The sequence below is a fragment of the Somniosus microcephalus genome, chromosome 10 (genome assembly GCF_052327205.1).
Source record: "Somniosus microcephalus isolate GS21.2 chromosome 10, FLI_Smic_1.0, whole genome shotgun sequence".
Classification (NCBI taxonomy): Eukaryota; Metazoa; Chordata; class Chondrichthyes; order Squaliformes; family Somniosidae; genus Somniosus; species Somniosus microcephalus.
The window spans coordinates 63,806,206-63,831,641 of record NC_140996.1 but is presented as its reverse complement, the minus strand read 5'-3'; the positions used below and the strand labels follow the sequence as shown (position 1 = coordinate 63,831,641).

The window sequence follows — 25,436 nt, the reverse complement described above, 5'->3', positions numbered from 1 at the left end:
CGCATGGGAGTTACTACTGCACGTGCGTCGAAGGTTACGAGTCGTCAGAACAGAAGAAGGAATTTACGCCAAATGACGGCACCACCTGCCAAGGTACGAACAACCACTCGCTTGATCGCACAGATTGCGTTTGAGTTCGAAAGCACTGATTAAAAGAAACTGTCAGGTTTGGAAAGTTGAAATAAAAATTGGAAACGCTGGAAGCACATCAGTGCCAATTTACATAGAATGACTTATAAGGGCTGGATTTTCATTGGGCCGTGGAGTCGGGGTTGGAGGCGTGTAGGGGTTTAAAATCCCGAAATCGGGGGTCCCGACCCCATCCCGCCCCCAACCCGCCTCCATGCCAGTTTCAAAGGAGGCGGGTACCCGACCCGTACTGGCACCCGAAGCGGGAAGGGGATTAGTGCCAATTAACTGCCTGTTAACAGGTAGTTAACAGGTAGTTTTTAGCCTAATCCCTATTTTCATTGTTGATGAAGGGCTTGGAGGGGTCGAGATGTCCGGTGTTCAGGTGAGTGATGGGTGCATGAGTGCAGAGGCAAGTGTGTTTGGTGTGTGTAATTTGTTTAAAGAAGTTCTACTAACCTTTACTTAACTTTACAGCCTTCCTTCCTTCAGATCTCGGGAGTCCCTCATCTCACCGGCACAGAAAGCAGAATGGCCGCCAGCTGTCAAAATCTACAGCCTCTGCTTTCTGTTCCGGGGAGATCTCTAAATCATCCTGAGGGGAAGGAATTAACCTGAAGTGCAGATTGTCAGTGTTTGACAGCTTCAAACAGCTGTGAAACGCTGATATTTCATCTGTCGAAAGGTCTTGACAGATGAAATTTCAATCTGTGGCATCACCTGTTGCCGGGTGGCCCTTAATTGGCCTGCTGAGCCCGCTGGGCGGGCTCAACAAGATCAATCAAGTCTAAATCGCGTGGGTTGGCTAGAACTCAATGGAGGCGGGACTACAAACCCAAAAGCTGTAGTCCCGCCTCCTACCCGGCTCCTCAATGAAAATCCAGCCTTAAGTATTTACAGCACAGAAACAGGCCACTCGTCCCAACAGGACTGTGCTGGTGTTTATGCTCCACATGAGCTTATCTAGCTTCCCCTTAAAAGCATCTATGCTATTTGCCTCAACTACTCCTTGTGGTGGTGAGTTCCACATTCTCACCACTTCCTAAATAAAGGAGTTTCTCCTGAATTCCTTATTGGATTTATTAGTGACTGTCTTATATTTACGGCCCCCAGCTAATGGGTATAAGCACAGTCTGGTCAAAGGTTGTCAAAACCCATTGGCTACCATTTTGTAATTGTAGTTAGCATATCTGTACGTTTGATTTTCCTGTGAAGGGACTCACCGCTCCGCTAGTTGCCAGTACTGACAAGATGGGAGCACCTTCAACACATGGACTGCAGTGGTTGAACAAGGTGGCTCACCGCCTCCTTCTCAAGGACAACTAGAGATGGGCAATAAACGCTGGACTTGCCCGCGACGGCCACATCTTCAGAGTGAAGGGGAAAGAATATCTCTCACCTGTGGTTGAGAAGGTTGCGAATTCAAGCCCAAGGAGAAACTGTTTCCACTGGTAGGAGGGTCGGTTGCCAGAGGACACCGGTTGAAGATAATTGCCAAATGAACCAGGGGGGCAGATGAGAATAATTTTTTTTATGCAGCGAGTTGTTACGATCTGGAATGCACTGCCTGAAAGGGCGGTGGAAGCAGATTCAATAGTAGCATTCAAAAGGGAATTGGATATATATTTGAAAAGGAAAAATTTGCTGGGGTTTGGGGAAAAAGCAGGGGAGTGGGACTAATTGGATAGCACTTACAAAGGGTCAGCACTGGCACGATGGGCCAAATGGCCTCCTCCTGTGCTGTATGATTCTATATGGTTTGAGCTCAAAGCCTAGACTTGCCACTCCAGTGTTAGGAGTGACTCAGCTGTCAGAGGTGTATTTTGGTTGAGATCTTAACCTGAGGCACTGTCTGCCTGATGATTTAGGTGGACATTAAAGATCCCCCCTGGCACTATTGAAAGAACAGAGCGGAGTTTCTCCAGGTCTCCAGAACCAGGGGTCACAGTCTAAGGATAAGGGGTAAGCCATTTAGGACAGAGATGAGGAGGAATTTCTTCACCCAGAGAGTGGTGAACCTGTGGAATTCTCTACCACAGAAGGCAGTGGAGGCCAATTCATTAAATATACTCAAGAAGGAGTTAGATATATTTCTTAAGGCTAAAGGGATCAAGGGATATGGGGAGAAGGCAGGGACAGGGTACTGAGTTTGGATGATCAGCCATGATCTCATTGAATGGCGGAGCAGGCTCGAGGGGCCGAATGGCCTACTCCTGCTCCTATCTTCTATGTAACATTCCTCCCTGACCAAGACCACCAAAGGGCAGGTTGAGTGGTCATTTGCGCCACTGCTGTTTGTGTGGTGAGGGTGGGCAGCTGTCTTTTGCCTACATAACAACAGTCAACAGTGTCCAACATAAATCAACCTCACGGTCCACGAAAGATTAATTTATTAAGAGGGTAGTAAAAATCTGGAACTCTCTCAACTCCAAAAGGCTTTGGATGGTGGGGGACAATTGGAGCTTTCAAGACCGAGATTGATTGTTTTTTTTTGGGGGTGCGGGTATCAAGGGATATGAAGCAAAGGCGGGAAAATGGAGTTGAGATACCGATCAGCCATGATCCAATTGAATGGCAGGGCAGGCCCAAGGGGCTGAATGGCCTACTCATGTTCCTAATGTTACTATATTACTAACCCTGAAGAATCTCACACTATTTCAGGGGAGCCAGTCCACCCTGTGCACAATAGACTTGGGGGGAAAAATTCAGTTGGTAGCGCCACCCGTTAGCGCCTTAAGAGGGCGCTAAGTGGGGCGCAAAGCAACTAGTGCCCGGGCGTGGAGATATCTGCGCCTCTCGCGAAATTGATCGGACATTTTACGGCGGCACTAAACACTACCGCCATGATCTCCTGCGCCGGCAGATCGTGACGTCAGTCGAGTGTGCAACGCCCCGTTAGCGCTCCAGACCGGATATTGAGTGGCGCCCCCTGCCTTACCGCCTGCCGCTAGCAACGACAGGTTGAGGGGAGCGTTATGCTGTCAGAAAGGGACTGGGGGAATGCTATTTAAAGGCGACCGCTTCCTGCCTTTTTTTGTCAGTGACATTTTTGCACCACGCAGTCTGAGAGAGAGAGAGAGAGAGACTTCTGGAGAGATTCAACGCTGTGTGAAGGAGTTTTGGGTACTGAGCAGCACTTTGCAGGTTGGTTTTGATTTGCCCTTCCTTGTATCGATTTAGAAGAGACTATGGGGTCTGCACTCTGAGCTCTTCCCTGGGTCTCTCCATTGTTCTTTCCAGCAGATTTGATGTACAGGTCTCTCCAGGCTGAGATTCAGTCCAAGATTCAAGGCTGCAATGAGCAGGATGTGGAGGGAGAGCAAGATCAACCCTCCCCCTTTAAGATAAAAATAGGAAATGCAGGAGAAACTCAGCAGGTCAAGCAGCATCTGTGAAGAGAGAAACAGATTAACGTTTCAGGTCGATGACCATTCTTCAGAACTCCCCTTTAAGAATTGGATGGTGCCAGTGTGTCTGTGTTCCATTGCTGACTGAAATCACATGAGCTTCACCAGCGCTGTGAGGTAGCGCCTCGGTCCTCGGCCTTAACGCCTTAAGAGAAGTGTGAAGTGCCTGATTTAGCGCTCCAATCACCTCCAGGGGCGATAAAAGCCAAGTTTGCTGTCGGAGGCGATAATTAGCACCAGGCGCTAAACTTTGCGCACCGCCAATAATAGCGCCCCAAATGGGGCGATACCGAATTTTTCCCCCTTGAGGTTTAAACTCCTCACAAATGCTGTGCCCACATAAAGGATGAAATGAGTCTTCAGCAATAGCATGAAACGGGCAAAAGTGAATTGACATCAATGCAAGTATAAATGGACAGAGTGTAAGATGGGCTGCTGATTCACTATTGCCCGCTCAAGGGACTGAATGGCCTAATCCTGTTCCTATATTCTACCTTGTTCCCACGGCCAGTGTTTTGCTCTTCGCTACATGTAAGATCAAAACTTGGAGACTCTCAGATACCTGCCACCCTCCATTATCCATCAAGGGAAGGGGAGGGGAGGAGGGCCCCCTCCCATCTGCTGGATATCGGAGGTCCCACTGCACTGAATGCAGAAGTAACGATTATTCTAATGAATCTTGACATTTCCAGTCTTTGAACCGATGTAGAAACTTGCGAAACCCCATTTTGGAAATCTGCGAATAATTGATTTTTGCTGTTTGGGAGGTTGGATATGATGAAACCTTAGCCATGCCTTAAAAAAATGAATGTTGTTTGCTGTACACTATATGAATTTTATAGACATTGATGAATGTAGTGGAGATTTTGCTAGGGGCTGTGGTGCCCATGCTCACTGCCAGAATACAATTGGAGGATTTTATTGCTCCTGTATTAGTGGATTTCAAATATCTTCAGGGATTTCGACATTCAAACCAGAGCCCAATTCCACCCACATCATCTGTGAAGGTCTGTTATTACAGCTGATGAAAAAAAAATCTTTACACTAAAAAAAAATTAATCTAGAATCTGTATGAACTTGTTAGCAAACTTTTCAGAGCTAATTTGGCACACTTGTCTCGGAGTCGGACAGAGGGGAGGACAGAGGAGTGGGTGAGGAGAGGGGAGGAGCGGAGGGGAGGAGAGGGGAGGATGGGAGGGGAAGGAGGAGGGAAAGGGGGTGAGGGGAGGAGAGGGGAGGAGAGGACAGGGGAGGGGAGAGGAGGAGAGAGGAGGAGGTGAGGGGAAGGGAGGAGAGGGGAGGGGATGAGGGTGAGGGAGGGGGGAAGGGGAGGAGAGAGGAGGGGGAGAGAGGAGGATGGGAGGGGAGAGGAGGAGGGAAAGGGGGTGAGGGGAGGAGAGGAGAGGATGGGCAGGGGAGAGGAGGAGAGGGGAGGGGTGAGGGGAGAGGAGGGGGAGGGGTTGAGGGGAGGGGAGGAGAGAGGAGGGGGTGAGGGGAGGGGAGGAGAGGAGGGGAGGAGAGGGGAGGGGGTGAGGGGAGGAGAGGAGAGAAGAGGGGAGGAGAGAGGAGGGGAGGAGAGAGGAGGGGGTGAGGGGAGGGGAGGAGAGAGGAGGGGAGGAGAGAGGAGAGGAGAGGAGGGGAGGAGAGAGGAGGGGAGGAGAGAGGAGGGGAGGAGCGGAGAGGGAAGGAGAAGACAGGGGAGGGGAGAGGAGGGGAGGAGGTGAGGGGAGGGGAGGAGAGAGGAGGGGAGTAGAGAGGAGGGGAGGAGAGAGGAGGGGAGGAAAGAGGAGGGGAGAAAAGAGGAGGGGGTGAGGGGGGGAGGAGGTGAGGGGAGGGGTGGAGAGAGGAGGGGGGAGGGGAGGGGCGGAGCGAGGAGGGGAGGAGAGGGGAGGGGGAGAGGGAAGGGGGTGAGGGGAGGAGAGGGGAGGGGTGAGGGGAGGGGAGGAGAGGAGTGGGTGAGGGAAGGGGAGGAGAGAGGAGGGGAGGAGAGGGAAGGGGGTGAGGGGAGGGGAGGAGAGGGGGGTGAGGGAAGGGGAGGAGAGAGGAGGGGGTGAGGGAAGGGGAGGAGAGAGGAGGGGGTGAGGGGAGGGGAGGAGAGAGGAGGGGGTGAGGGGAGGAGAGGAGAGGGGAGGAGAGGACAGGGGAGGGGAGAGGAGGAGAGGGGAGGGGGTGAGGGGAGGGGAGGAGAGAGGAGGGGAGGAGAGGGGAGGGGGTGAGGGGAGGGGAGGAGAGAGGAGGGGGTGAGGGAAGGGGAGGAGAGGGGAGACAGCGGGAGGTGGGAAGGGTTTGAGCCCCAATCCAAAGACTTGAGCGCACGACATAGGCTCATTCTTCAGTCCCTTACCGGGGAGTGCTGCATTGTCAGAGGTCCCGTCCTTCGGATAAGGTTATTAAACTGTGGCTGTGTTCGGGTGGGTTTTAAAGATCCCGTGGCACTATTCGATGAACGGGGGGTTCACCCAGCATCCTGGGCCAACATTTTTCCCTCAGCCAGTACTAGCAGATAATTAGATTAACTGGTTATCCCTCACCTTGTTGATGTTTGTAGTATCTTGCTGTCTGTGCAAAATATTTGCATACCAGTCACTACACCAGAAAGTAATTACTGTAGGTGAAGCATTCTGAGAGATGTGAAACGTGCTATATGGATTCATAAGTCCAAAAATTCCTTTAAGGCCTGTTTTCAGGCCTGAAATGGCCGCCATGTCTGAAAACATGTCCCAGCGGGAGGCCCGAGGTCAGCCCGAAACTGGGCCTCAGGTGAACTGCTGGCACCTGTTACCCCTCCAGAGGCCAGACGCCCATTTTAAGAAGATCACTCTCGAAGCCGCTCGCCTCGCCGACTGTGCCCTGAAGGTAAGTATCAGGGCGGGGGTGTGGACCATCAATGGAAGAGGAGGCCGATCAGCTCGTGGGAACACTCCTGCATCTCCTGGCTTCACAGGCGCGCATTTTTGAAATGTTTTGAAAAAAAAACTCACCATTTGTTGGCCACCACTGTGTAGGCCGCTGAAGAATCCTGAGCGGAAGAGGTCCAGCTCCTGCTCCGTTTGTCTGTAATCCATGTTCACAAAGGAGGCCTAAACCAGGCATTAGGCCCCTCATTCACATATGTCAGGGGCTTAGCACCTGTTGTAGGTGGCCGCCAGGGACGCCTGAAAAATGCCATGACCCAATATCGGGTCCGACGTCGCTCAGGTGTACTTTGGGCGTGGCATGTTGGTCCCCAGAATTAGCCCTCCTTGCGCCTGTTTCACAACAATAAAACAAGAAGAATGAGGTCTAGCTTCTACTCTATAGAGCGTTACAGGGCAGAAGGGGACCACTTAGCCCATCACGCCTGTGCCAGCTCTCTGAAAGAGAGTTCCATTTTCCTACCCTTTTGCAAAATCCCCTTTAAATGTTTCCTTTGTCAAGTTTTTATTCACTTCTCTTTTAGAAGCCATGGCGGATTCTGCTTCCACCATTGTTTCTGGTAGGGCGTTCCATGCCCGAACAACCCTCTGCGTAGGAGTGGAGCACTGAGGGAGTGCTGCGCTGTCAAAGGTGCGGTCTTCCAGTTGAGACGTTAAACCGAGGCCCAATCTGCTTTCTCAGGTGGATGTGAAAGATCCCTCTTTCTGTGCCTAGTCTCCACAGGGCAACTGCCCAGGGTGGCACAGTTGGAATCGAGAGCCCAACACTCTGTAGCTGCCAACCCATTTCCCAACATGCCGTAGTGCTGCGCGTTGAACGTGAACAACAAGCAAGATATTGGTTGAAAATGAGTGAGCAAGGGTGCAATCAAACTGTAACTGCAGTATTGTGCTAACCAATTTTGCTTTCCACTGATGCTATACTCATGATAATGAGCAGATTATCTGTTTGAGTGATGTTGGTTGAGGGATAAATATTGGCCAGGACACCGGGGAGAACTCCCCTTGCTCTTCTTCCATCAGTGCTGTTATAAATCTCATCATCAAGAAACTACTTATGAAATAACGCTGGACGGCCAGCTGGTGGCGCCGTCCAAGGAGTATAAATACTCGGGCGTGGGCCCCAGCTTTCCAGGGACATTTTGTAAGACAAGGAGCTAGTGAAGTACAACTAGACCTCCATGTTCTGAAACAAGTTGATTAAAGCCTTGCTTTCTGCTCAAACCAAGTGAGTAGTGAGTTTTATTACGTCAAGTGCCACGGGATCTTTTATGTCCACCCGAGAGTGCAGGTGAGGACTCAGTTTAACATCTCAGCCGAAGGATGGCTCCTGCCAATGGTGCAGCAGTCCCTCAGCACTGCACCGGCAGTGTCAGCCTGGACTATGTGCTCAAGCCTCTGGACTGGGGCTTCAACCCACAACCTTCTGACTCCGCCTGCTGAGCCGCAGCTGACACCTGCGAATGAACTGAAGCACTGCTTCCCCACTCCTGAGGTGAAATCTTCCGAGGATTCCTGTGTTGTCAATCCAATAAACGGGGTTTCCCTGTAAATGGTTGTATCTCCAGGGGCGGACGGCTGGGCGAAATTGCCACAGAGTGCATTGCTCTAATAATTTAATCAGGTACAAAATTTGCATTGTAAAAGCTCTAAATTAGCAATCAAATTACTTTCAAGGGCATTATATGACAGGTGATTTATTAGTTAATATATGATAATTATTTGTCAAGTAATCGGCGATAGGCAAACTGAATGGCAATGTCATTGATGGGAACAGTTTAGTCGATAATACAATCTGACCATGTGTTGGACACCTGTTTGAAGTTAATGTTGATTTTTTTTCCCCTGCTATTTCAGAGATTTCAGAGATACCCTGCCATTTAAATAACGACTGTCTCTCTGGGAGGATTAATGAGACCCTGCATCAGGTAATGCCACATCTCGAATAAGATAAGAAACCGATGCAGAAAAACAAGGTCCTTTGAACTTTATAATAAGATTGTGCATCAAAGCGGCCTAAAGTGCAAACCACTGCCATTTTGAAACAAACTCTTATTTTAGTAATAAACTGAGACTTCATACAAGTCAACTTTGATCAGGCATTTCCAGGGGATTTTCTGATGGCTCCGTTGTTTAAAGGCCGGTTTCGCGGAGGCATGTTTTTTTTTAACTCATTTTTTAAATGCCAGGCCGGCATTTATTGTCCATCCCTAATTGCCCTTTGAGAAGGTGGTGGTGAGCCGCCTTCTTGAGCCGCTGCAGTCCGTGCGGTGAAGGTGCTCTCACAGTGCTGTTTGGGAGGGAGTTCCAGGATTTTGACCCAGCGACGATGAAGGATCGGCGATATATGCTCAAGTCGGGATGGTGTGTGACTTGGAGGGGAACTTGGAGGTGGTGGTGTTCCCATGCGCCTGCTGCCCTTGACCTACTAGGTGGTGGAGGTCGCGGGTGTGGGAGGATGCAGTACGGGAAGCTGCCCTGGTTCAATTCCTGATATGCGCTGCGTTAACTGATCTCAGCCGGGGGATGCGGGGAGTGTGCGGTAGGGGTGCTTTAGTCTTCCTGGCACTCGGGGCCGATAAAATCCACCGTGGCTCCCACTCTGGCCTGGCCGTCATCCAGACACCCCTGCTGTAAAGAGCAGATGTCGGGGTGTCTGGCTCAGCTGCGATGCTCTTTGCGGTTGAATAGCCTGCCCGAAATCACATGTAGAATAGCCACCAGGCGAGGACCAACCTGACACCAATGGAGACAACATGACCTCCAGGAGATGGAGGGTGAAAAACAGAGGAGAGGAAGAAAAGCTTCAGTTGCACTGAATAAACTAACTTGTAGAGAAGCGATGGATTCCTGGGGTTGGCAGCTCTGATTGGAATAATAACTGACTTATGAAAAATATATTGGTGAGACGAGCTGGTGGAACGTCTTTCTCTCTCGCTGGGTTGAAACCACCGTACGTTTTTTCATGGAGATGCAGTTTAACTATGATTACAGTGGTTGAGCTATATTGTGTATCGGCTATATTCCGCAAACGGCAATTGAAGCTGGGTCAATTGTTAATTTTAAATCGGAGATTGATAGCTTTTTGTTAACCAAAGGTATTAAGGGATATGGGGCAAAGGCGGGCATGTGGAGTTGGGTCGCAGATCAGCCATGATCTCATTGAATGGCGGAACAGGCTCGAGGGGCTGAATGGCCTCCTGCTGTTCCTATGTTCCTGTGTGTACGCTGCACTAATTCCAAAGACAGTCACCAGGGTTTGGTGTTTTTTTGACAGCTTAGCAACATAAAAGAACCGCAGGTCATCCTGGAGGAGCTAGCCCGAAATACCAGCGGAGCCCTGTCAGCCACTGACGTGCTTTTATACGTCGAAGTCCTCTCGCGATCAATCCCATCTCTGAGCACCATCAACGAGACTGTGCCTGATAGGAGAGTGATTACCAATGCCACTATCAACATAGGTTATTCAAAACAGAGAATCTTTTTTGCTTTATCGTACGATGAACTTTTGAAGTCTTTACCCTGTGTTGAAAAATCCAAGTAATTGTTTTTTTTTATATGTATGCACACATACACCCACACACTCTAGGCACTGGTTAAAATGGTGAACAATCTTTTAAAGCCGAATGAAATGGCTGTGTGGAGTGAAATCGCGGAAGATGAGAGGCGAAAGAGCGCCACTAAGCTGCTGCACGCCATGGAGAAATCAGCACTCGGCATCTCACAGCACTTGAAAAGGACGACAGAGCTAGCGTTTAAGGAGAGTGACATTGGTGAGTTGAGAGCAAAGCAGTGCTGGTGTTTAGCCTGCGAGTCTGTGCATCCAACGTCTCCCCATGGGGTCGTTACGAGCTTAGGTAAATTCGAGCTGCTCTCTTCTAAACATTTGGTCCTCATGTAATCTTCAAAGAATGCTTCAAGTCTGCTGCTGTATTTTTTTTTGAGGACAATATTTTTCACGTTGTCAGTCCCAGCATCTCCTTCAAATTCCAACAGGCATTGATCACACGCAGTGCCTTTTGTAGAAAGGAAGAGAGACTTGCATTTATACGGCACCTTTCATGATGTCAGGAGGTCCCAAAATGCTTTACAGCCAATGAAGTGCTTTTGTGAGGGATAATGTTGGAAACCTGGCAGCCAATCAGCGCACAGCGAGCTCCCACAAACAGCAATGTGATAATGACCAGATAATCTGTTTTTTAGTGATGTTGATTGAGAGGTGAATATTGGCCAGGACACCGGGGAAAAACTCTCCTACTCTTCTTCGAAATAGTGCCATGGGATCTATTACGTCCATCAGAGAGGGCAGATGGGGCCTTCGGGTAAAGTCTCATCCAAAAGACGTCACCTCCGACGGTGCAGCAGAGACTCCCTCAGTACTGCACGGAGGTGCAGTAACAGATGATGCTACAGCCCGTGTTTAAAGATGATCCAGAATATACAAAGGGCCTTAAATGAATTTATGAGTTTGTATAAAGAAAATCACCAAACGGCGCGAGTGTAACTCGTTCGTCACAGCTTGCTTTGCCTGCGTAACAAGGATTGCTACACTCCAAAAGTAATTTGCCATGCAAAGTGATGTGAGACACGGTGGGGCCTAATTTCAACATCACTGCGCCCGTTTCATAGGTGTAAATTGGGAGCAACAATGACTGATTTAGCAGAGCAGGGGGGTGCACCCAATCCACACCGATGTTGGGGCCGCTGCTAAGTTAGTTGGAGCCTTTTTTTAAATGGCCCTGAAATGAGCGTGGGCCTCATTTTAAAATTGAAATGAGGCTCCTGTGCCTATTTCAGACCCAGGCCCCTGGATTTGGAGATTCTAGATTCCTGCACTCATTTACTCATCCCTTTACTCAAGTCTCGTTCACCCATCGCCCCTGTGCTCGCAGACCTGCGTTGGCTCCCGGTCCAGCGTCGCCTTGAATTTAAAATTCTCATCCATGTGTTCAGCTCCCTCAATGGCCTCGCCCCTCCCTATCTCTGTAATCTCCTCCAGCCCTACAACTCTCCGAGATCTCTGCGCACCTCCAATTCTGGCCTCTTGCGCATCCCCCCGATTTCCTTCGCTCCACCATTGGCGGCCGTGCCTTCAGCTACTGAGGCCCTAAGCTCTGGAATTCCCTCCCTAAACTTCTCCATTTCTCTTCCTCTCTTTTCTCCTTTAAGTCGCTCCTTAAAACCTACCTCTCTGACCAAGCCCTATCCTAATATCGCCTTATGTGGCTCGATGTCAAATTTTGTCTGATAATCACTCCTGTGAAGCGCCTTGGGATGTTTTGCTATTCAAGACAGGTTAAATAAGAGTTCTTACAAGGGAGATTACTACAGGATAATATGTGGTTTACATAGAGACAAATGGAAAGGCTACTCAGTAAGTAGAAGTTTACCTGCAACGAAAAGGCAAATCTTATGCTAATAGTTTGAATCAATTATAAAGAAAAATGCTTCAAGTCATTTCTAGGCAGCGTGAGCTGCCAGTAAGCAAACGGAATAGGAGGCTACTAAAAAATCCACAGTTAATGAAAATCTGATACAAAAACAGGTCAGTCAGCATCTGCGGAGAGAATGGCGTGTTTCATGCCCACGTCGTTATTAGTGTGTAAAAATCCCAACAATATGTGGCGAGGAAGGGATACGCCATGACTTGTTAATCGCCGCAAGTTACTGGATGATTTGCGGTGTTCCGCTGTTTGCCTCGCGAAAACTGGAGCTCGCCGTCACCCTCCCCGTGAGTTTCAAGCAATTTGCGCTGTTAAAACGAATTAAACCCGCCGCAGAAAGTTAGGGCTGGTATTTGACCACGTAAGGACTCTTTTAATGATGAGATTTATTTTCCTCTCCAGCCCAGAAAGGGGACAATTGAAACTGTGGAGTCTCACTCCTGCAGGTACTAAATTGCCCCTAGAGGTTTTCAAAATTTATAATTTTACATTTTTCAATTTTTTTCTTACTTTTCCGATCTGTCTCTCTTTTCTCTTCCTCTTAATCCAATCTTTCTTTCTCTCACTTTATTTCTCTTTCTGTATCTAATTTGACTCCAATTCATTCTACTTCCTCCTCCGTCGTTCCTCTGTTTCTTCCTCCATCCTTCAATCTCATGGGTTAAGGAGATAGACTGTTGGTCCCATTGTTCTCCAAGGTCCCAGACGTCCCGTTGCCCTCACCGAGGCTGTCATCAGCTGCCACTTCCAGCAATTTGTGGCGCAGAAATACTTCAAACTGAAGGGTGAGGAAAAATAACCTAACCAACGAGGCACGGCAGCAAATTCTGGACCAATGCTGTGGGTGCAGACCTGAAAAATAAGAGGCGGACAGGCAGTCAGAAAAAGGAGAGCGGGGATAATAGATGTACCAAAATCACAGGAAAACATAGGGAAGAATGATGTTGGAGAGGCAGCAGTGTTTTGGAAGAGTTAAGGTTGGTGCGGGGTGGAGCTGGGAGTGGAGAGAGTTGGAGAAGCCGCGCCCGGAGGTGATAAGGCACAGCTGAGGGTTCCAACAGTGAGCGGGAGGGGAAGAGGCCAGAAGTGGGCGAGGTTATTGTGTCGGCCATCTTGACGATGTTTTGGAGTGTTACCAACTGAGCCAGGCTGACAGCTATGCTGTTGGGAAATACGAAACTTGGGTAACTTTCAATAGCTTCTGCAATAGTAAGCTAAAAAAAATGTTTGTTTAAATTCAGCCTTGTTTTCTTCATGCAATCTGTGAATTATTTACCAGTTCTGTTATATTCTACTTGATGTGCCTCAATAAATCCGAGACTCGATGTTAGCGAAACAAAACAAGGCTTTTATTGACTTAGAAGGTAACACACAGAGGAGAATGTATCTTCCATCCAGAGGTCTGCCGTACTGGATGTGATGCAGGCTGGGCCAGCTTACATAGGGGCCAGGTATGGGCGGAGCCCTACACACAGTACAATACAATGGTGAGGAAACGGAACTGAGGTAAGGGAAATGAAACTGAAACCAACCACAGTCACAGGCAGAGAATACCAATGAGTGATGAATGGAATATTTCATCACACTACTGACAGGTGTAGAGTCTGTGTTTATATTTAGAAGTGTCTGAACAGACAGGACTGCCATTCATGACTTATTAATAATATATATTTTTATGCTTTTACAGCCCTTAAACTATATACTTTTGATTTAAGCCATGATAAGCACCCACATCTTCATGCAAACTTGGAAGGGAATCTCATAAGTATTTCTCAACGGAAGACCAAAAGGACCAGCTCTAATGGTAGGTAACCGTCGGCTCTGGAGGATCAATTAATAGTGCGGTTTCCTTGTCCTGCTTGTCAGTAATACCTATCAAAAAAAAAATTTGTGTGCCATTAGGGACTGTCACAATCATTTTCCTTCAGTACAATAGTATTGGCTCCCTGCTCAAACCATCCAATAGCTCTCGGGAGAGGGAAGTCAATGGGACGGCACCACGAGAGGACTTGGCCATGAACTCGCCCATCGTCGCAGCAGCTATCAAAGCAAACCCTCCGACCCTGTATCTTATGGACCATGTAACGTTCACACTGAAGCATTTGGAGGTTAGTGCCTGTACATGCAAGGGAGATGAAGTGCGTCGCTGTGTGCAGTAAGCTCTGCTTAAACGGGAAGCTGGAGCGGGTGCTTTGCAAATAGGAAACTAGGAGGAATCATTTGCTTTTTGAAATACCGATAGGGACTGCCCACATGTGTCCCCCAGACTCACAGTGCCCAAGCAGATCTGAACGGAGGGTCTCCATGTGTATTGAGTGACCTCATGCACAGGAAGATCAGAATGGAGGGTCTCCATGTGTATCGCGTGACCTCATATACAGGAAGATCAGAATGGAGGGCCTCCATGTGTAACGAGTGACTTCATACACAGGAAGATCAGAATGGAGGGTCTCCATGTTTATCGAGTGACCTCATGCACTGGGAGATCTAAAGGGAGGGTCTCCACGTGTATTGAGTGACCTCTTGCACTGGGAGATCTAAAGGGAGGGTCTCCACGTGTATTGAGTGACCTCATGCACTGGGAGATCTAAAGGGAGGGTCTCCATGTGTATCGAGTGACCTCATGCACAAGAAGATCTGAACGAAAGGTCCCCATACAGCTAAGAAAATAATGGTATTTTGAAAACAAAATCAAAGGAAGTGTTTGTAATTTTTTTATCCAAAGATACTCATGAGCTCCGCTAGTGGGGGGGGGGTGTAGTGGTTTAAGGCAGTGATTCTCAAACTGGGGTACGTAGAAACTTTCCGGGGGGGTCCGCGAAATAATGTGAAAGTGCTTACCGAGCAGGGCTGGCCTTACACCGAACACCTAAAGTTGTTAAAGGATGGAGGCATAGTTTGGCCCACCTTGCTTCCTTCACTCAAAGGATTGCGCAGAAAGAAAGAATACTCTAATACGGAGAGATCGCTCTTGTCTTTTGTAGCCACATACATCATTGAATGAAATTAGAGAGCTGAAATGAAGTACTATTGGAAAACGGCTAACATCGATACATGGCTGAATGATAATTTGGTGACAGTTTATGAAATTAAATGTTTATACTTAACGCACGCACAATGGTTGCAATTAAATTCTGGACACAGCACTAAAAATGTTTTAAACTCAAAAATACCTCCCCTAGGTGTCAACATTAAGTTTGTAATAAAATCCATTGGCAGGATAGGCGCACCAACGTCAGTGTTCTCGCTCAGGCCAACATCCCCAGCATTGAAGCTTTGACCACGCTCAATCAGCTCTGATGGACTGGTTACATTGTCCGCATGCCCGATACGAGACTCCCAAAGCAAGCGCTTTACTTGGAGCTCCGACACAGCAAGAGAGCCCCAGGTGGGCAGAGGAAACGCTTCAAGGCCACCCTCAAAGCCTCCTTGAAAAAGTGCAACATCCCCACCGACACCTGGGAATCCTTGGCCCAAGGCCACACAAAGTGGAGGAGAAGCATCCGGGAAGGCGTTGAACACCTTGAGTCTCTTCGCCGGGAGCAAGCGGAAGCCAAGCGCAGGCAGCACAAGGACCGCACGTCAACCCAAGCACCCCACCCACCCGCCCCTTCAACCACCGTCTGCCCCACCTGTGACAGAGACTGTAGGTCCCGCATTGGACTCATCAGTCACCTGAGAACTCATTTTTAATGTGGAAGCAAGTCATCCTCGGTTCCGAGGGACTGCCTAAGAAGAAGAATGACCCGCAACTCACCTGTTGCTCTGAACTGCACCTAGAAATCACTGCGTTAAATTGATGTACAAACGGTAGCTGAGCATTGATGTAGGTTTCACCGCTCCTGCAGGGTGCCGGAATTCCTATACAATGACACAACCCATTCCTCAAATAGACAGAGGCTACCCGATACAAAACCAGCAACTTACACTAACACCCCCAAGACAGGACACTATGGCAGTTCAGCATACTAGAAGTCACATCTATCTGTTGTGTTAAATAAGCAAGCATGATTATGATTTTACAAGCTTTTAGTGATATCAATGCCTATTAATTTAAATGCATTGGCCCAGAAATTCGGGTCGGGGACTTCCTGCGGGTGTAAGCCCCCGGTCTGCACTTACCTTGCGCGCCGGCCGTTGAGCTGTGGGCTCCCGTGGAATTCCGATCCGGGGCCTGGTCCAGCTGCCGGCACGCAGTGCTTGCGTATCCCATGGGCGCAGTTCGTTCGATGCGTCCCCTGGGATCACGTGGGCCATGGGCAGCCAATCGGAGCAGGGAATGCTTCATTCATAAGTCTGACAGGAAGTGCTGTCAAGACTTATAAATACTACGGCCCCAAAATAGCACTAAATCTTCAAATAATTTTTTTTTTAAATCACATTTTTTAAATAAACTATAAATTACATGAAATAACTATTTTAAACAATAATTTAAATTTTTGAAAAAAATAATTTTATTTTCTAACGGGTCTAAAAGTCAACTTACCTTGCTTTAAAGTATTAAAAAATAATAAACCTGTGGAAAAAATGTTTTAATTTTAATTAATTCACCACTTACCTTGTAAAAAGCAGGCCTTACGCCTGCTTTTTATATTCCTAAATTCTGCAGGCTTACCCTCCCGGGAAAACCTGTAAAAAAAAAGGATGTTCGATGCGCATGTGCAGCCTCTCCCGCGCACGCGTTTGACCTCTGAACCTCTTCGTTCAGAGGAACGGAAGTGCCAGTTTCCCGCGCATGCGCAGTGCATGCAGGAAACCGGCACTTCCATCGGGCCTACGGGTGAGTACCCCGTGCATACTCACCCGTGGAGACCCGAATTTCTGGGCCATTATGTCTACCGCATCCTACCTCAAACAGCCCACAATAAAAACACGGGCAAGCTACATACTTCAACGATGACCTAATCTCGCTATAAGCGAAATGGTGATCAAGGCAGTCCTCAAATCAGTAAAAGAATTTCTTTCTCGTTGTGTATACACGATATATCTTTCTTTGCAATGGTACATAAAAATCCTCAAAAATGAACAAAACTACAATAACCGAAAATGATATATCTCCCTCGGTAGCCGCAAATCGCTGGCTGTCAAATAAAGTAAACAAGTTTTGAAAAAGCGCAAATTTGTGGACATAGATAAAACCAACCATAAAAATAGTAAATAAATATAAATCGTGGATTGGCTTTTATGGAAACTGCACATTGTAGTTTTATTATTTGAAATAGTTTTATTTTGCCGGGAGTTGGTAAAGCGAACTACAGCATAAGCAAAGAAGCGATGCTTTAATAAAACACACATTGCAAGCAGCACTTTCGTATTATGAGTATTATATAGTATTATAATTTAGATGGGGGGGGGGGTTGTCCATGATTACTAATCCATTTGAAAAGGGTCCACCAAACAAAAAAGTTTGAGAACCATTGGTTTAAGGAACTGCTTGGTGAGGCTCACAAGCAAAGAGATCCCAGGTTTGGACCCTGGTCTATGCTGAGTTAGCCAAGGTGGGACAGAAAGTTCAGCTCTAGGCTATGCAGAGGGAAAAACCAGCCAGCCCTGACTGCTGTCCGTGAACAAAGCACATTCCCCCTGAGATTTAACATCCCTATTAATCTCCACATTCTGTTATGCAACTTCGAGTCGCTAAAATTTGGCAGAATATCGAATAAATACAAAGTGAATAAATAATTTAACTAATAAATGTTTAATACTTAAACAAGAAAAGTTCCTTGATAAATGTTGTACCCGGGCCTGCTTTAATGGGGAATTTCTAATTAAAGGAAGTAATTTATTTGTTAAATGACCTTCATATAATAATGCTTTTAAACAGATCATAATTTTAATATCCATGATTAACAGCTTTGGCCTTTTTACATTTTATCCTCTTGCTTTTCAGCTTCGCACAGATATTGTTCGCAGCATGGGGGTATTTATCGATAGGCATCCATCCAGCTGAACATCATTCTGACCCCTTGCATTCCAATTTTATTTTAGCCTCTAGAGACGGAGAAAGCTGTCTGTGTGTTTTGGAATTACTCCACTTTCAGCATGGAGGGTGAGTGGGCCACTGAAGGGTGTGAGACCCTCCGCTTCAACACCACACACACCACCTGCAGATGTAATCACCTGACCAATTTTGCGGTCCTGATGTCGTCCTCCCAGATCAGTGTAAGTATCAGGGTTATACAGAGGGAGTCATTGTTCACGATGCTGATGGTTCAGATAACAGTAACGCAAGTTAGAAATGTGGAATTTAGAGACAAGAAAGAAAGATCTTGCATTTATATAGCGCCTTTCACGACCTCAGGACGTTCCAAAGTGTTTTACAGCCATTGAAGTACTTATTTGAAGCGTAGTCACTGCTGTAATGTAGAAAACATGGCAGCCAATTTGTGCACAGCAAGGTCCCACAAACAGCAATGTGATAATGACCAGATAATCTGTTTTTAGTGCTGTTGGTTGAGGGATAAATATTGATCAGGACACCTGGGAGAACTCCCCTGCACGCTTCAAAATAGTACCACCTGAGAGGACAGATGGGGCCTCGGTTAAACATCTCATCTGAAAGACGGCACCTCTGACAGTAAAGCGCTCTCTCAGTACTGCGCTGGATGATTCAGCCTAGATTTCTTGGAGTGGGATTTGAACCCACAATCCTTCTAGACTCAGCAGGAGAGAGCGCTACCCACCAAGCCATAGCTGAGAAGGGAAGTCTGAGGCAGGGTTTTCACCCAGAGGCTAATGGGGTTCTGGAATAATTAACCAGAAAGAAGAGTGAGGCGAACCGTATCAATGGGTTACGGCACAATTGAACGCATTTCTAGACGGAGAAGGGAGTGAGGGAGATGGGGAGGAGGTGAGTAGGTGGATTGATGTCTGAAAAAAATGATGGTTTGTTCTTGGTTTGTAGAATCATAAATTACAGCGCAGAAGGAGGCCATTAGGCCCATCGTGCCTGTGCTGGTACTAGTTCTTCAACTGCAGCTGCTTACTCTAACCCCATTTCCCTGCCTTTCCCTGTATCCTTTTATATTCTTCCTTTTCAAATACTCGTCCAATTACCTTATGCATGATGATATAGTCTCTTCCTCAATAGCCACTTGTGGCAAAGCATTGTGTGTTTTAATAACCCTCGGTGTGGAACCATTCCTTCTAACTTACCTCTCTTTATCTCATGATAAACTTTATCTTTCCCTCTTTCTTGATCAGGGTGTAATATTTCCCACCCTTCAGTTCCCATTCCCAAAATTCCCATTTCCAAAGTATTTGGAAAATGATTACAAATTCAGTGAAAGTGACTGAAGAGATATATAGTAGTGTATGGGATTTCATGATTCCAGGACTGGTGAGATGGAGTACGACTGTCCCTACATATTTTCCTTGTTCCTGTGTTTGGCTTATAATGGTCACTTCCTGTTGCTAAAAATTCTCCCGTTCTTATCTGTCATGAGCTTCCGCAAGTCATAGAAACATAGAACATAGAAGATAGGAGCAGGAGTAGGCCATTCGGCCCTTCGAGCCTGCTCCGCCATTCAGTGAGATCATGGCTGATCATCCAAATTCAGTACCCTGTCCCTGCCTTCTCCCCATATCCCTTGATCCCTTTAGCCTCAAGAAATATATCCAACTCCTTCTTGAATATATTTAATTAACTGGCCTCCACCGCCCTCTGTGGCAGAGAATTCCACAGGTTCACCACTCTCTGGGTGAAGAAATTCCTCCTCATTTCAGTCCTAAATGGCTTACCCCTTATCCTTAGACTATGACCACTGGTTCTGGACTCCCCGGCCATCAGAAACACCCTTCCTGCATCTAGTCTGTCCAGGCCTGACAGAATTTTATAGGTTTATAGAAGACATTTACAGTTGTTATGCCTTTGACGAGCTGAAGTGCAAAGAACAAGAAATGATTTCATATACATGGACAGCAACTTTAACATATTACAGTGTCAGCCATGGCTCAGTAGAAGCCTCTGAGTCAGAAGGTTGTGGGTTCAGGTCCCACTCCAGACACCTGAGCACAAACTCTAGCCCGACACACCACTGCCGTAGTGAGGGATTGCCGCACTCTCGGAGGTGCCATCTCTCGGATGAGACATTAAACCAAGGCCCCATCTTCCCTCTCAGGTAGACGTAAATGATTCTGTGGCACTAATTTGAATAAGGCAGGGGAGTTCTCCCTGGTTATCTGGCAAATATTTATCCATTAACCAACATCACTAAAAAAAATTCTGGTCATTATCATATTGATCTTGCTGTGCGTGAATTGGCTGCCATTTTTCTCTACATTGCAACAGTGACTACACTTTAAAAGTACTTCATTGGCTGTAAAGTGCTTTGGGACATCCTGAAGCCGTGAAAGGCGCTATATAAATGCAAGTCTTTCTTACTGGTCTCTCATATGCATTCAACTCATTGAGCTTGATAGGAGAGTGCTCATTTCCTGAGAGGGTAGATGGGGCCTCAGTTTAAAGTCCCATCCAAAAGGCAATGGCCCGTAATTTGTGGCCCCTACGGGTGCGTATCAGGTGCTAAGCCCGTGCGGGAAAACCCGGAACTTGCGACAGATCCAATGCACCCCTGGGAAAAGGGCACCCGTGGGCGGAGAGTTGGGCTATTTGCCCAACTTCTGCCCAGCGAATGCCCGTGAAATTTGTACACCTGGTAAAAACAGGCGTAGGGCCTGCTTTTACCAGCGTAAGAGTTTAAAAAAACATAAATTTTTTTATCAATCATTTATACATTAAAAAACCAGTACAATAAGGTAAGTTTATTTTTAGTTCCTTTAAAACATGTAAATTTATTTTTGTTTTGAATATTTAATTAAATGGCATTTTAATTAATTTTAAAATTTGATGTCTAGGTGTATTTTTTGGGTGTTCCCATTCATGCTTATGGGGTTTCTGTACATACAGAATCCCCATAAATATGAATGGGGATCCCCTTCTTTTATTGGTTGGGCTGGCCCACGTGATCCCAGGGGCACTTGCGAACCATCTGCGCCCCTGGTGGTCCGGCGACTCATGCTCCTGGGCCTCTCTCTGGGTACCCATGTATCCCAGGGGCACTGATGGCTCGCAAGTGCCCCTGGAATACGTGGGAATCCGGAGAGGCCCAGGAGCACGAGTCTCCATACCTCCCAGACCACCAGGTACGCGGGCATTTTATTTGCAGATTGGAGGCATTTCCCCACGGGAAGCCTCCGACCGCAAATTCAAGGGCACTACCTCCGACAGTGTAGCACTCCCTCAATTCGGGATTGGCGTGGCTGGCTAGATTTAACACTCAAGTCTCTTGGAGCGGGACTATGAACCCACAACCTTCTGCCTCAGAGACGAGAGTGCTACCCACTGAGCCATGGCTGACACTGTTCTAGCCTCAAATTCCAGAACATGTCTCACCCAAGTCAATCTCTGCTTCTTCGATCCAGAATTGTTGTTGAGAATAATCAACTAGATAGTTTGCTTGACACTGATAGTTGAGATAATATGAAACGCTGATTTAAATCTTTTCTAACATACTGATGGTTAGGTTCGACGTTACTACCAGTTTAACAAGACTCCCGTTACTGGGAAACAACTGAAGAGATCAGATCATTGTTGGATAGCTGAAGTGCAGGTTTTTTTTCCCCATTATATTTTTGCTCTTGCTCTCCTGAAGGTCCCTGGTGGGATGGGATTCACTGTGTGCCAGGTGTCTCGTTCAAGTCTTTTCCGATGTGTTTTATCCCCTGCATGATCAGTGTCAGTGGGCTATTCAGTGGTGGAGAACACTGAGCAAACATGCATACTTGTATACTAGGCAGTGAGTTGTAGTGATCTGGAATGCACTGCCTGAAAGGGTGGTGGGAGCAGTTTCAGTAGTAACTTTCAAAAGGCAATTGGATATGTACTCGAAAAGGAAAAATTTGCAGGGTAATGGGGAAATAGCAGGGGAGTGGAAATAATTGGATAGCTTTTTCAAAGAGCCGGCACAGGCGCTATGGGCCGAATGGCCTCCTTCTGTGTCATGATTCTGACTGACATAAATCAACCTGACATACAAAGAAACATCAAATTCAACTTATACTGTGTGCATTGTACTTCCCTTCAGTCCTGTGGTGAGGAAATTGCTTTACGATATGTGTGAGAGCAAACTTTGGAGCCTCTCAATTATCTAGCAATTTCATTGTCCACCGGGTGAGTTCCCCTACATCATGGCAGAGAGTGGAGGCTCCACTGTACATCTATCTATATATAAAAGCGGTTCGTTCCGTTTGTCTGTGTTCAGTCACCTGATGATTGACCAATCGGTGTGTGTGTGGGCCGGACTAATCGTTTTCATCTCAGGGGTCTGTCAGCCATTATACATCAGCCAGGGCAGCTCAAAACTTTCGTAATCCAAGTCAGTTTCTTTTTTTTTTAAAATAACATTTACCAAAAATGTTTTATAAGCACTTTAACTTTCATCTTTGAAGGTATTAAAAGCTAGAAATGTTTAGGTTAAAAAACAATTCAAAATGGGCCTAGGCTTCTCCAACTGCTGACAGCCCAAATCCAGTCCCAGGCTTCCGGCCCACACATCGACCAGGCCCCAGAGGGGGGATAGACAGGGGCAAGGAGACCGCGCAGCCCAAAATTGCCCTCGCACCGTGGGGCTCCCCTGCTAGTTATAAATAAATTACCCTTTGCACTCGGCTTTCCACTGACCAGCTGACATGGCTCATGAGTCTGATGCGCAACCCACACACATGTGGGCAGCATGCATACAATGAAAGCCATGCTGTCACACGAAATGTGATAGAGCAAACCTTTGGCGTGCTGAAACAACGCTTCTGCTGCCTGGAACGATCTGGAGGAGCCCTGCATTACTCGGCAGAGCAGCTGTCATGATTCGTGGTGCTCTGCTGCATGCTGCACAACCTCAACATTATGAGGGCACAGCCCTTGGCACCAGATAGACGGCGAGCAAGAGGAAGAGGAAGTTGAGGGGAAAATCAGTTGTCTGCTCGGCTGGGAAAGGGAGAAGTAGAATATGTTTCAATCTACAAAAGTAAAATACTGCGGATGCTGGAAATCCGAAATTAAAACAGAAAATGCTGGAAATACTCAGCAGATGTGGAGAGAGAAACAGAGTTAATGTTTCAGGTCGATGACCTTTCGTCAGATCTGGAAAATGTTAGCGATGTAACAGGTTTGAAGCAGGTGCAGGGGCAGGGAAAGGGAGGAGGGGAGGAAAGAACAAAAGGGAAGGTCTGTGATAGGGTGGAAGACAGGAGTGATTAAATGACCAAAGGGATGATGGTGCAAGGTGAAAGGAGATGGTGTAGAAATTAACGAATTCCAACTAATAACGGAGATCGACACAAGAGAACAATTAAACAGGTCTTTACTCAACGCAGATGCCACGAGGACTGCCTGGGCAGCCCCGTGGTTTACGACATGACGTCATCGCATTTGCCCGCGTTTTCCCGTGCTCTTAAAGGGGCCATGCCCCGTACATGCAAACTCTATATACAAAACACAGTAATGCCTAACGCAATGGTACAGGTTTAGGCTGGTGTTAGAACATCGTTAAAGAGAATTATATACAGTTAGCCAGAGTCATTCAGTGGTTCTGCCACGTGCGCCCCCCCAGAATTTGCTGTAACGGACAAAGTCAAATGGTGAGGGGGTCTGACGAGCCTGTCAGAACGACTCCTGTACTCTCGAGGCGGCGGAGGCTGCTGGGCGGCTGGCGGTCTGGCGGGCGGTCACACTTGGTCTGCCGTAATGACGATGGGTGGCCGACCCCGTCTCGGTGGTTGTGCTGTCTCGACGGGGCGGTCGAAGTCTAAATGTGCTGGCTTTAAGCGGTCGACTGAAGTGTGGTCCGGTTTACATAAGAACATAAGAACATAAGAAATAGGAGCAGGATTAGGCCAATCGGCCCCTCGAGCCTGCTCCACCATTCAATAAGATCATGGCTGATCTGATCCTAACCTCAAATCTTCTATCACTCTCCATCCACCCGAACCCATGTGATCTCCCGGGAGAGGCGAGAAACTAGATAAAAAACCCAATTGCCAATTTGGGAGAAAAAATCTGGGAAATTCCTCTCCGACCCATCTAGGCGATCAAAACTCGTCCAGGAGATCACTCTGTCCCTATATTTTCTACAGTACTTACCTTCTGTAAAGGCGATCTCCACCCCAGCCAGGAACAGGAATAAAACCATCTCCTGAAATCTAACACAGAATTAGAACACAAGAAGTAGGAGCAGAACCAGGCTACATGGCCCCTGGGCCCACTCCACTACCCACAGGGCCATGACCATTCCGAACCTAGACTCATGTCCAATTTCCTGCCCGCTCCCCGTAACCCCTAATTCCCTTTACTTCTAGGAAACTATCTATTTCTGTTTTAAATTTATTTAATGATGTAGCTTCCACAGCTCTCTGGGGCAGCAAATTCCACAAACCTACTACACTCTGAGTGAAGAAGTTTCTCCTCATCTCAGTTTTGAAAGAGCAGCCCCTTATTTTAAGATTATGCCCCCTAGTTCTAGTTTCACCCATCATTGGGAACATCCTCACCGCATCCACCCGATGAAGCCCCTTCACAATCTTATATGTTTCAATAAGATCGCCTCTCATTCTTCTGAACTCCAATGAGTAGAGCCCCAATCTACTCAACCTCTCCTCATATGACCACCCCGTCATCCCCGGGATTAACCGAGTGAACCTTCTTTGTACTGACTCGTGCGCAAGTATGTATTTTCTTAAGTATGGACACCAAAACTGTATGCAGTATTCCAGGTGCGGCCTCACCAATACCTTGTACAACGGCAGCAATACCTCCCTGTTTTTATATTCTATCCCCCTAGCAATAAAAGCCAACATTCCATTGGCCTTCTTGATCACTTGATGCACCTGCATACTAACTTTTTGAGTTTCGTTCACCAGGACCCCCAGATCCCTTTGTACTACAGTACTTTCCAGTTTCTTGCCATTAAGATAATAACTTGCTCTATGACTTTTCCTGCCAAAGTGCATAACCTCACACTTTCCAGTATTGCATTCCATCTGCCAAATCTCTGCCCACTTACTTAGCCTGTCTATGTCCCTTTGCAGGTTTTTTATGTCCTCCTCACTCACTACTTTCCCTCCCATCTTTGTATCATCTGCAAACTTTGATATGTTACACTCGGTCCCCTCCTCCAAATCGTTAATATAGATTGTAAAGAGTTGGGGACCCAGCACTGACCCCTACGGAACACCACTAGTTACTGATTGCCAGTCTGAGAACGAACCATTTATCCCAACTCTCTGCTTTCTGTTAGAGAGCCAATCCTCCACCCACGCCAGAATATTACCCCCAATCCCGTGATTTTTTATCTTGAGCAATAATCTTTTGTGTGGCACCTTGTCAAATGCCTTTTGGAAGTCTAAATACACTACGTCCACTGGTTCCCCTTTATCCACCCTGTATGTTACTTCCTCAAAGAACTCAAGCAAATTTGTCAAACATGACTTTCCCTTCATGAAACCATGCTAACTTTGTCCTATTAAATTATGTTTATCCAAATGTC

At 47.1% G+C, this 25,436-nt stretch overlaps 1 protein-coding gene across 1 annotated transcript in view; it reads left to right on the top strand.

Annotated features, from left to right (window-relative positions):
- Nucleotides 1–8: 8 nt before the first annotated feature.
- LOC147111526 (adhesion G protein-coupled receptor L4-like) overlaps nucleotides 9–25,436 on the top strand; it is a gene marked incomplete at its 5' end in the record, with an annotated part of 80,662 nt that continues 55,234 nt past the window's right edge. The window contains 7 exons of the mRNA XM_085998571.1: nucleotides 9–93; nucleotides 8,309–8,379; nucleotides 9,729–9,908; nucleotides 10,041–10,224; nucleotides 13,583–13,699; nucleotides 13,798–14,003; nucleotides 17,884–18,057. Coding sequence (XP_085854697.1) covers nucleotides 9–93; nucleotides 8,309–8,379; nucleotides 9,729–9,908; nucleotides 10,041–10,224; nucleotides 13,583–13,699; nucleotides 13,798–14,003; nucleotides 17,884–18,057 — 1,017 coding nt within the window. The remainder of the gene's footprint in view (nucleotides 94–8,308; nucleotides 8,380–9,728; nucleotides 9,909–10,040; nucleotides 10,225–13,582; nucleotides 13,700–13,797; nucleotides 14,004–17,883; nucleotides 18,058–25,436) is intronic.